At 42.2% G+C, this 12,797-nt stretch overlaps 1 protein-coding gene across 3 annotated transcripts in view; it reads left to right on the top strand.

Annotated features, from left to right (window-relative positions):
- LOC138259847 (RNA-binding protein Nova-2-like) overlaps positions 1–12,797 on the top strand; it is a 202,094-nt gene that overhangs the window by 98,433 nt on the left and 90,864 nt on the right. For all 3 annotated transcript variants that reach the window (XM_069207750.1, XM_069207751.1, XM_069207752.1), the window contains exon 3: positions 7,069–7,235. In XM_069207750.1, coding sequence (XP_069063851.1) covers positions 7,069–7,235 — 167 coding nt within the window. The remainder of the gene's footprint in view (positions 1–7,068; positions 7,236–12,797) is intronic.

Raw genomic sequence — 12,797 nt, 5'->3', positions numbered from 1 at the left:
GGGCTCAATCCCATGCATCCTAGGGGCTCCACTATGGACCCCCAATACTGCCAAACCAGGTCTCTGAGGCTTGCACTGTAGCTACAGCTGCTGCCACCTCACAGACAGGGCTCTGCCCTCCTGGGATCTGAGCAGCTCAGTCCCAGGAAAGCAGAACAATGCATTTCCTTTGGGAGGAGGGTGCTAGACCCTCTCCCTTTGGAAATAGGTGTTACAGGCTTGGGAGGGGTAGCCTCCTAGAGCCTCTGGAAATGCTTTGATGGGGACAGATGGTGCCTTCCTTGCATAGGCCAGTCTACACTGGTTCAGGGACCCCCCAGTCCCTGCTCTGGCACAAAACAGGACAAGGGAAAGGGGAGAGACCACTGCTCTGTCTATCACCACCCCAGGGGTGGTGCCCCCCCCAACAGATATAATAGAAACAGTGAAAAGATCAAACTTTGTGGGACTCAGTACCGACAAACTACAAGAACCCTGATTTAGGTAACAGGCATTGGCACGCTGGACCTTAGAACTATGATCCAGGGTTCTTTGTTGTAAACATGCAGTTTGATCTTTTCACTGGTCCAGTTCTAGATGTTGTGGTTTTGTTCACTTAGGGCACATTGCCCGTTAGCTCTTGAATATCTTTGTCCAAGATTGTCACAAATTGATAAACTATTACCTTTTGGTTGGAAGGAGTGATGGTCACAATATTTATGTTGTACATTAACTTTGAAAAGTAATATTTGCTGACAAATTACATCTTGTTAATGAATGATACCAATGAGGACCACTGTTTTTTCAGTGGCTACTGGGGCAGATGTGGCTGCAAGGAGGAACCTTTGGGTGTATGACTGGAGCATAAGAGAAGGTGTCTTTTTTAAAGCTACCCTTTCATGGCAAGATGTTTTTTGAGGAAATACTTGACAAGATGATTACCAAGGCTTTCAAACATAGAAATCATATATTTCCTTATAAGGATAAATCTCCCTCATCTTCATATCCTCAAATACTTTTGGATCATTCATCTCATTCTTTTACTAAAGTATTAGAAAACTTCTTCATATTGCAAGAACAGGTTCCAGTCTGAGAAGCAAACAAGTAATCTGACTCTACTGACCAACCAGAGAAAGTGGAGCAAAGGTCCCAACTATTACAGTTCCTTAGCATCCACAGGGCCCCTGGGTTGGACGATTCAGGAGTTCACAGAAGCCTGAGAACACAACATCAGCGAACAGTGAGTCTTGGTTGTGATTCGACAAGGTTACCTTATAGTCTTTATGGTGCTTCTTCCTGAGTTAGGCTTAAATCCTATTTCAGTCCCAAAGATCTCTTTGAAATGGGAGGCTCTTTTGTCAGCTATTCTAGATTTCTTCTAAAAAAAGGCCATTGTGAGAGTTTCTTCGTCAGAGCATAGCAAGGTCTCATATTACATTCTATTTCTCATCCAGAAAGCATCAGGGTCTTTCAACCCAGTACTGGATATAGAGGGGGTGGACATCTGGGTACAAACAGTCCATTTCAAGATTGTGACTCTCCAGTCAATCATACCAATGAAAAGGGAAAAAAGACTTTGTAACCACAACAGATTTTCATGATATCTACCTCGATGTTCTTATTGCTGTAGAAAATCAGAAGCACTTGCGTTGTGCGATAAGAGGGCATCATTTCCAATTATCAGTTCTAGTCTTTGGCTTAAAATCGGCTGCAAGGTTATTCACAAAAATGCTTTCTCCTCTGGTAGCTTTGTGTCACAAGGAAGGCATTTTCATTCATGCAACCTCAAGAGACTTCGTCCACCTTTCTACTCTGAGGGTTCTAGACTTGTTGCAAGTACATAGATTTCACATTAACTGTTTTACTTAATCCCAAAAAAGACTCTTAATCAGAGCTCGATTCCACACAGCCCAGGGGTAGGTTACTCTTCCTCAAGTAAGGCTTGTAAAGTTCTAGTCTCCTTCAGGTCTCTTCTTACGTGATCTCCCAGGCTATACGCATGCCTTTCTAGTTCCCTGGGCAAGATTTCACCTTCAAAAGTTGATGGGATTCATTTTATTGCTCTGATATCCTCTCCCATGGAATCATGCATAGAGTTTGTTTGTCAAAGGAGGTGCGTCAACAGCTTTGGTGTGGCTGAATTCTTCGATCATCTTGAGGAGAGATCACTTATCTCCTCCAGCTCCCCTAGGCATCATTACAGACACTAGTATTTCAGGTTTTGAGGCATGGCTAAAACATCATCAAGCGCAGGGAGGATGGTCAGTGGCTTAGAGCATGAAATCAAATCCCCAAAGTGGAGGGATCTAGAAGCGATTCATCAAGCCATGAAAGACTTTTCGCCGCATAGCTCAGAGAAGTATGGATGTGTAATGTAACTACCAAGGCCTACTTAAACAGGGGGACAAGATTGGCTTCCTTGTTAAAAATATCAAACAAGATCTTTCAAAAGAGAATCATCTCCATCTCAGCAATTGACATTCAGGGGGCCCTGAATATTGTGACAGACTCCTTAAGCAGAAGAATTCTTTCTTCAGTGAACTTTTGCCTTCATCCCTCGATTTTCTCGCATGTTGTCCAAAGATGGGGGTCTCCAGTGATAGACTTATTTGCAATGAGGGAAATTCTCTGGTGGATGGGTACTGTTCCCAAAAAATGGAAAAAGAGGTATAGACAGAAGATGCTCTGTCTTACAGGTAGCCACCCTTGTCTCCTATTTAACTTTTCTCCTTTTACTCTCCTTTTCAAATTTATCATGAGGGACAGGAGGAAGAGAGCTACTGTGATACTTATCTCATCAACTTGGGCCCATCAGTTGGTATCCTCTCCTAATGTCCATTAGGGAGGGGGAAAAATTGAGACCCCCAACCAGTTAATCTCCATAAATCTTTTCAATCTTACTGCAGGAGGTTCTGGGGAAGGTTAGAGATCAAGAGGTGGGAATGAGGAGGAGAGAGCTTCCTGACAACTTAGTCCCCACAGGCATCTTGGAGGTCCCCCTCTCCAAATGCTACTCCACATACTAGTTGTCAATCAGTAAATGATGTGGGTTAAGGCAGTTGGATCCCTCTACTGCAAATCTATTCTAACGTATGTTCTTTCCTGTATGATGGGGATTTGCTGGATTTAAGAATCTCCACTCAGTTAATTCAGCGGGCCTCTATAAGAGCGTTAATATCCCTACTGGATACCCTGCTTGAACCTGAGGGTTTGGTTCCTAGGTTCTTCAAGGGATTCTTTGTATATTCATCTAGCTCTCCCTCAACAATTTCCTTCTTGGGACCTACTTCTAGTTTTGGAGGCATTAAAATGTCCTCTGTAGAAACACTGGAGTGAATTTGATATGAAGATTTTGACTCTTACATCCTTTTTGGTCGCAATGACCTTGGCAAGGAGGTTGTGTGAACTGGCATCACTGTCATATAAACACACTTTTTGCCACGTGTTTGAGGATACGGTGTTTTGCATCCTTCCTTCCGAGGGTTAATTATTCCTTCCATATGGAGCAAGAGGTGATTCTTCCTCAATGTTTTTCTTTTCCTTGTTCTGAGGAACAAAACAGTCTCCACAATTTAAGGTGCTTGGAGAGCCCTCCAAATTTACCTTGAGAGGGTAGCTTCCTTTAAAGTATCAGAATCTTTCTTTGTGAATTCCAACCCCACTCGGAAAGGATATAAGCCAGCCAGAGGCATAGCTCCTTGGGGGGTGTTACACCACCCTAAAAAATGTGTTCTGCAACAAATAACTGGGTACAAGTGTTTTAAGCCAGGTAATGTGAAGTGTGTGCCCGATTTCAGCTGGTATTTTTACATGCCCACACTGCCAAAAACACACACGTAGCCTGTTGTCTATGTTTTGAAGGCTTTAAAAATGTTGATAAGTTTAAAAAATATTGAGTTTTAAATATCCCTAACAATTGCATTCCTCTCTTTCCACTGCCCTTTAAGCCCCCACTGCTTCTCATATGATGTGTTTTAACAGGGGTAGCTCCTCCATAATGGCGGAGGAGCGTTGTCTCCCTGGTCAACAGCCAGGAGATGAAAAATAAAACAATAGTTGACTATTGTTATATTTTTCATCTGCTGGCTTAGCCAGCAGTGCAGAGAGGTAGCGGGGCTGGGTCACAGGAGGGGGGAGGAGGAGAGAGTGCACCTAAGTGTGTATGTATGTTTGGCTGGCCGTCTCAGGCCGAACACACACATGCGCACTTAGGTTTCTCCAGCTCAGTTGTGTTGAACAGCGGGGCTGGAGAAACTGCACAGAGCTCAGTGTTCTGTCTGAGCAGCAGTCCGAGCCGCTCAGACCAATCCTGGCACTGCTTTCATGCTATGTTTAGCATGAAAACAGCGCCAGGATTGCTGGGGAGCCTGTGCTGGTGTCCCAGTGAATGCTGGGACACCAGCCATCAGGAGCAGAGGAGCAAGGCAGCAGGAGTCGGCGGGAATGGCAGAAAAGATATGTTTTTTTGTTTCCCCTGTCCCCGTCATCCCCGGGACCCACCCCCCTTGACATTTGCAGCGGCTGCTGCTGTGTTTTAACAGTGTCAAAGCATGAGTGTTGGGAAATCCGAAGCTCACATCCCCCCAATCATACTGACGAAGCTACGCCCTTGAAGCCAGCTGTAGCTTCACTAAGCAATAAGATTAGATTCCTCATTGCTATGTCATATTGGCAACAGAACACTCTATTTCAAAGGCTATCCAGTGTAACTCTACTTGAGGAATGTCAACTTCCATTGCAGAAATGCAGGTTGCCTCTATTTCAGAGAGATGTAGGACACCTACCTGGGCTTCTACTTCCACCTTTGTGAACCACTAAAGAAGTTCACAGGAAATAGAAGGGGACAATGTATTTGGGTCACGAGTATTGACTTCTATGAAGTAATAGAGGCATTTTCTTTCCTTTCTGTGACTGTGTTTCTTTATTAAAACTACTATTGTTTTGAAGCAAACAAGGTAGATATTTCCTGGTTTTATTTGGCTTTGTACATCGTGAATAGGTAAGAAATTACCAGTAATTGTATTACTCTGAGCCCTTCCCCTCACTTTCATTATTTATATCCCTCCCTCCCTCCATCCCCCACCCCTTTCCAGTAATCCAGGACAACTAAAACAGAAGCATGCAGGGTGCTTTGGAATGAACAGGAGGAATTGGGGAGGGGTGGCTTTTCATTTTAATGTTGGCGTGACTACGATTGGTTGTCTGGTAAAGCAAAACTGCCTTAAGTAAGTAGTGAAGGCGAGGGAAAGGACTCATGGCATGCAGGAACTGGTATTTGAAGTCTTCCTCCCCACAGTCCAAGTATCCCTTAATTTCGGTTTCACTTGCTGGAATAGGTAATTCAGTAAATGGAATGGCATAATAACTTTTTATGTAAATTACAGGTAGTGGCAAAGGAAGTCGGCCACACGGGGGAGGAACAGATATACATTTGTTTTGTGCGTCGTGACTACTTCTGTTCACATTAATTCCTGCTCATGTAGTAATCCCGATGAAAGATGATTCTGTACTTTAGTAATGGATTTTTGTGACTTTCCTGCTAAAAGATAGACCGCCAAAAGATTGTAGAGAAAGATTGACCAGCCCCACATAACCTGGAAAGACACTACTTTCGAAAGTCATTTTAAGTCTTAATTGAAAAACAGACCCTGAAGCTTTGTTTTTTGACACGCTTAGTTCAGCGTCAGCGGCTCGTAAGAGTTGGATCTGTCAGGGGGCAACAGCTGCGCCATTGTAGCTAGGGCAGCTGGAGCGGGGCCTTCCGGGCCATCCTGTCGTCTGCATTCTGCGGCACGTTTTCCCCTTCCGCTTTCACAGCTGTGATAGATCAAATGAATACAACACCCCCGAATTAACGCTACCTCTCAGAACCCCGGAATCGAGCGATAGGTTATACCTGTTCTATTTATTGTTTGACATAACCCGTGGCTCCACCTTGTTCGATTTCAAAAACTAGAATAGTGGGTGTTATCTAGACTCTTCCATTTTTTTGTGGCACTGGATAACCTATTGGCTTTTTGTTCGGCTCCGAGGTTAGTGGGGAAGGGAATGCAGTTTACGGTGACCCCCGGGGAAGTGAGTGTGTGGGGGTGGGGGTGGGGGCTGGCTTGTTTGAAAATTCAAAGGACAGCTGTGCATTGAACATTTGCATTTTGCCAAAGTAACTACATTAAAATGCACCACAATAAATAATGTGAAGCCCAGTAAAACGTTATACAAAAGCACTGGTACAAACTCCACAGGTCTTATAAAGCAGGTGCACAGTCGTCCAACAGTGGCTCTTAACCTATTGACTTCTAGAGATCCCTACTTATTCATTACTGGGATCCGGGGCCCACCACTAAATCATTATTGGAATCCAGGGACTCCCAATTAGTCATTATTGGGAGCATTTTTGATTATTTCAACCTCAAAACAATACACAAAAAATACAGAAACAAGCATTCATCAAACAAATAAAGAAATTATGTTTAATTCACGTACAAATATACAAAAAATCAAAAGTTTATTTTAATATGAGGGAACTTTTCTAAATACATTTTATGACATTCATGCTGCATACTGTATTCTATCTGATATACTTGCATTGCTCTCACAAATCAATCTGATGGTATTAACTGAATTTTTAGCCTCCAAATTCAAATTCCTTCGCATTTACAGAACATTTAAATTTTCATTTGTACATTTTGCATCTTTGTTTTGACATACTTTAATAATGTGTTAATATATATTTTTTTTTTCTCAGCAGTCTCGACCTCGTAAGTATGCCTTGTGGCATCCCAGGTTATGAACCACTGCAATAGAGTATTGTATGTTGTAATTGAAAATCAGCTAGGGGTATTAGACTTCAATCAGTAAAGGAAAGATCCTTCTAATATATTTTTAAGTCATTACCCCTGGAGATGCAGGGCTTAGTTGAATACAGTCTAGAACAATAGAAAAGTTGTAGTGAGGTTCAACCTGATGCTTTGGTTCAGTGAGTTGTCATTCTGACATTGTTCTCCAATTCTGGTCCTATTCTACCTTGCTTCTGTACATTGATCTCTCACCTTAGTCTCCATATTCATGTTTTAAGTGCTTTCTCCACAGGTACCACAGAGCGGGTCTGCCTCATACAGGGAACAGCTGAAGCCTTGAATGCTGTGCACTCCTTCATTGCTGAGAAGGTGCGGGAGATTCCACAGTCAGTGGTGAAGCCAGAGTCCATGAACCTCCTTCAACCACAGACCACAATGAACCCTGACCGCGCAAAACAGGTGAGTCAAATCCACTGCAGAAACCAACGGTTTGTAGCATTCCACCCTAGACTTTGTTTTGTACATCACAAACCTCGTGTCCAGTTGGATGTCCAGAGCATTTTATTAATGTAGAGTAAAGAGTTAGAAGGTCATATATGTGGATAAATAAAAGAGAGGGACAAGGGTACTGTGATGGAGCTGTGTTGAGTGTACAAGGTGGGATATTCTGGATGAAGGAATTGCCATTAGGAAGTGGGTAGGAAAGTCTTCTATGGCGTTTCTGGTCTGCAGATGGCATCCAGGCTGTTTCAGAATCTGTGTACTGTGGAAGAGGTAGGGGATATAAGTCTATTTGACAGTTTAAAGCAAAAATGGATGATGAGCTGTTGCTGTTGGTCTGGAGGCTGTCCATTGTGTAAGCGCCACAGTGAAAGGATGTAGCCTGGGTGCCGTGGCTATGGCCAGTACACTGATATACAGTCTTCATGTTGTAATGACGGTCACTAGGCAATTCTAACTCGCCTGTAACATTCTAGGCTTTTCAGTTGTTTTTGTAAATTTAATAACATGGTACATGGGAAGGAATAGGATATACAATAATTGATAATGTGATTTGTCCAGGATCAAACAGGGTCAAGTGAGGGTATCTAATGACTCAGACTTTAAAGCACCATATTTTAAATGCCAGGTTAAACATTTTAGTTGCTCTGCATTGTCTATATGTTCACAAATTGTATAGCTAATGAAAGTGAGAAAGGGACCTGTTTATAACGTGATTTACCCAGAATCATTTACTGGGTAAAGTGAGTCTATTGCGATTGGAGCTCAGGTCGCCTTCTTCTGAACATATATTTTCCTTAAATATACAGGATCAACCAAAACTTGGTCCCAGGACCTCATCTTTACCATTCCACCCACATAACTCAGTAACCATTGTCAGTAGTTCCATTCTTACTCTGTACATGATAAAAACAACCACGAACAACATGACTCACTCAATTAAATGATTGCTTCTGCCATCTGCGATGATTTGCAGATCACACATTTATAATTTGTCAAGCACAACTCAACCTTCTGCCCTTCTGAGGCACCATAACATTGGTTAACACTGACACCTGCTATTCGCTGAGTTTAGAAACAGAAATTAAACACCAAAATGCATGTGAAAAGTAGATCATAGACCATGTAAGGCAGCAGATTTATATTGATAGTCCATCGTGTGATTGCTCTTCATGGATGTAATTAAGTCAGATCTGGCTCACTGAAAACCTTGTCTCACCTGTTGTTTTCATGTGTGTTTTACCTTTTTACCACATAGCTTTTGAGTCCATGCCTTATAGTCTGGAGTATAACGACTAAGCTGTCGAGTGAAGGTACAGTGGATATGGAGTAGGCAGGTCAGAGGAAAAGAAAGAGCAGCAGCACACAGCTCCACAATAACATGCTCATAATCATGGCACATACTCATAGGAACTGATCACAGGAAGGAAAATCACAAGCTCATCAGCCCTGTCATTTCAAATCGACATGCACACCCCTCAACTACAATTCTGTTGACTTTGTATGTGTACAAAATTAGATTGAAAGGTCACATTTTCTACTCTCATTCCAGTCCGACCAACAGCAATGTCACTGGTAGACTTTGGAGGGGTTAGATTTTAATACTCCCACTCCAACATAAGCAACAGTAGAGAAAGCATTAGACTTTTGTGGTGGCAGATTTACTATTCCCACTCTGTCCTCAGCAACAGTGAGGAAAGTGTTGGACTTTGGAGGGGTCAGGCTCACTAGTCCCAGTCTAACATAACCAACAAAAGGGAAAGTGCTGACTTTGGAGGAGTAAGATTTACTATTCTCACTTCAACGTAAGCAACAGTAGGGAAATTGCTGGACTCTGGAGAGGCCAGTATACTATTCCCACTCCAACCTGAGCAATATTAGAGAAAGTGCATATTGTTAAAATTATCTATTAAATAAAAACACAAAATTAATATTTTAATTAAGAAAGTAAAACATATAAAAATGTATAAGGTTTTTTCCTTCCACTACCCATATTTTACCACTACTTCATTGCTCTCTAATTTGCTCTTCTCAGTGTCTGTTCTGTTTGTATTTATTATCACAAAACAAGTGGGTCGAATCTGCCAAGTGAGAGGGAATTTTGGCTATGCTTACCATGAATAAAAACACTGGCAAGAACCAACGTGTTATAGGCAATATATGACACTGATAACTTCAAATGCTTACACAAATGCAGATGAGCCCTTAGTGAGCCACTGTTTTTATGCTGCATACTGTTTGTTTTTACAGCAAGATTCACAGGTCTTTCTGGGCACACTGAAAAATCCTTAGTATGGTGAAGGCTGAGGGATTCCTTACATTGCTTGGCGGTGCGAGCATGCCTGGGACTGGCTAGCCCTAAAAGCATTTCTGATGGATTGGCACATAGTTTTCTTTTAGAAGCATGCATGATTTGCTTTTGCAAAGAAAAATTGTTCCCTGGTGCCGAAGCATACCCTGAAACTGTCACATCAATGGATGGCTGGGCCGGAGGGGTTGACTAAGCGGCCTTAGGCCTTCTCCAGTTGGACTGGATGACTGTGGGAGTTGGTGCCGGGATGCAGAACTTGTTAAGTCTATGACTAGATGGGGTCAGGAGGAAGGAACATGGATGCTGAGCCAGTTATGCTCCCAACTGGACACTGCCACCTTTAGATAGGAGGACCCATAGAATGGCTCAGAGATACTGAGCCTTTCACATAGAGTACATGAAACGGGGACAGAGACTGCCAAGCCAAAACTAGATGGTGCACAGAAGTAGCACTGGACTACAGAAAATGTCACCTTGAAGACTGTATATCTGAGGAATTAGTACAAACCTACAACATTTGCCTCCCCTAGGGCTGGAAGAGCACAAAGGACGGACAGAGGGAAACAGAACATTTTACCTCTATAACTGTGCCATTCATGCATACAGAATATTTACCTCCAGCAGCGAGCGTTTGGAATCTGCAACCTCGATACAGCACATGCCACACAATCCACCATGGCTGCACAATTATTAGCTTTCCAAAACAAAAAAAATTCTAGTTGAGACGAATAAAATTGTTAATCCACAAAAAAAGCCTCTCGTGGTGCCTGAATTTGCTAATTCGTTTCAAAGGTTACTGGCTTCGTTTAGTTGCTTATTGTATATTCAGGTGAACTAGTATTAATGCGGTGAAACTTTAGCCTGACAATATTAATGAGTGTTAAAATGGCAAACTATTAAATTCAGCCACTGAGTGTGCACATCATTTGGTATTTCTTGCCACATAATTTAGGCAACTTTGCAGCATAACCTGTCCCTATATTCCCACATACCTCTACTTTCCCTGTGCCAGAAGTTAATTACTTTAGAATTTGCACACGATGAAAGCCTTTTACCTCTAGATGTGCCAAAGCTTAGGAAGTAAGCCGAAGAACACAGACCTATCATGCTGGATTTAATACTGCCACAAAAGACATCAGGTTACTAACTCCTTTGCATCCATGGTTGGTGGAGACATGCGTTTGATACGGTTACCATAATAAAAGAGGTTCTCAACCACAAAAAATACAAGCGAAGATGTGCACACACTAGAAAGATCAGCGTGGAAGGGGTAAAATGACTTTGGCATACAATGCCACGATTGGAGCATTTTTAAAGCAAAGGTTGATTTCGGAACTAATGTGTGAAGGTACTGTAATGAGAGTGGGGAGACTCTCTGCTGTAATATGAGTTAATAAATAAGGGAAAAGGGACCAATGCAAGGAGAGTAAGTGACTTTGTCATTGTGCAGCTTTGTGCACACTGAGCCTCATTCACCATACAGCAGGGACGGGTCGTTAAGATCCCTGTACATGGAACATGCCTGGAGGCGATGAAGACCAAGGTGAGGTGGAAAGATTTCCCTCAGCGATCCACCCCTCCTTAAGTTGGTGAGCTCGGCAAACGCCTTAGTCCTACGCCTCCTCTCAGATCAAATAATTTTAAACCAGCAGGACATGAACTGATGCAACCATCGTTTTGCCCTTCGTCTCCCTTCTGTTGAGATACGCTCATCCTATCTACTATTTATGCCACAGCGAGCTCCACTGAACCAACCTCTCTCTCTCTCTTTCTCTCTCTGTCTCTCTCTCTCTCTGTGTCTCTCTCTCTCTCACACACACACTCTCTCTCTCTCTCTCTCTCTCTCACACACACACACACCATCACTCTCTCTCTCGTTGGAAGTTGGCTTTAGATTTCCCCCTTTCTAAAGTAGCAAAATACAATCTAGGCAGTCCCCACCAACATCTTTTTTTTAGTGATTGTACCTTACATATTTTCAATTATTCTGATAATGTTTTGGTATTGCATATGCATTATTTCCTGATAATGTAGCTTCTATAAGAAATGTAAATGGTAGATTAATCAAAATGTTCCTTCTTCTGTAGTTCCTTCCTGGCTACATTACTCTTCTTACAGTGTAAAAAAAAAGCCAATAATGCTAGTTATAAAAAAATGAAGATCCCCCCCTATAAGAATGTAAGCTCATAAGGTGTTTAACGAGTCAGGAAGGTAAGCTTACCTTACTCAGGCTGTCTGCATGTGAATTTTCTAAGCTTCTTGTACTCGTTTTCATGGTCCACACTATACATTCCGAGCAACGCAACCTATCATCACAGTTATGTAAGTTAAAGGACTACATTTCTCTGTCGATTCACCTGCTACCAATGTACTTAAAAATAACAATTTCTTGTGCAGTGATTCAGTCTGCCTACTTAATCTCAAAATTCACCAGAAAAAGTAAAAGTACCAACAGAGATTTATATTTTCACCTGAACATACTTTTTTTTTTTGTATTCATCCACATTCCCTTTAGTATGCCTGAAAGGCTGCACTAGCCACAGGTTTCAAAGAGGGGCGGCTTCCATCGCCCCCTTGGCCAAGAGCCAGGTGATGAAAAATAAAACAATATTTTAATAGTGTTTTATTTTTCACCTGCTAGCTCAGCCAGCAGTACAGGGAGGAGCGGGCTGGGTCACAGGAGTTGGGGAGACAGGGTTGTGGAATTTAATAAAATATCTAGTTGTCCATGGGACAGGTTGCTTTTTATATTTACTTGTCCTTTAAAAAAAATCTACTTGTCCCTTTGGTGCCATGAAGTGCGGCGACAAATTATGGGAGCAATCTCATTATGTAAGAGCTCTGATAATAGCCTCTTTGATTATGCCACAGCTTATGCTTCGTTATTTTGCCACCTTTCCGCAGAACTACATACTGGGGCTGAAGGAAGCAGTAAGCAATAGTTCCAGGGCTGGAATGCCATTGAATCTGCAAACCTACTAATTTGCATGTTTTAAGGATTTTCACCAGCTCTTCTCTAATCTTTTCTTGTACAGAGAAAGGCTGGAAATTTCCTCCTGACGATGGTAGAAGTAGAAGTTCTTCCAGGGTTGGGAGAAAAGTGGCTGGAGGGAAAGTGAGCTTGTAAACGCTCAATAGTTTTTTACACGAGCAAATCTACACATGCATATTTGCTTGTGCTAAAATGCAGTTCACAAATATTTTGTAGG

The sequence above is a fragment of the Pleurodeles waltl genome, chromosome 9 (assembly GCF_031143425.1).
Source record: "Pleurodeles waltl isolate 20211129_DDA chromosome 9, aPleWal1.hap1.20221129, whole genome shotgun sequence".
Taxonomy (NCBI): Eukaryota; Metazoa; Chordata; class Amphibia; order Caudata; family Salamandridae; genus Pleurodeles; species Pleurodeles waltl.
Note: the sequence above shows the minus strand (reverse complement) of the source record. Positions and strands in the feature narration are given on the sequence as shown.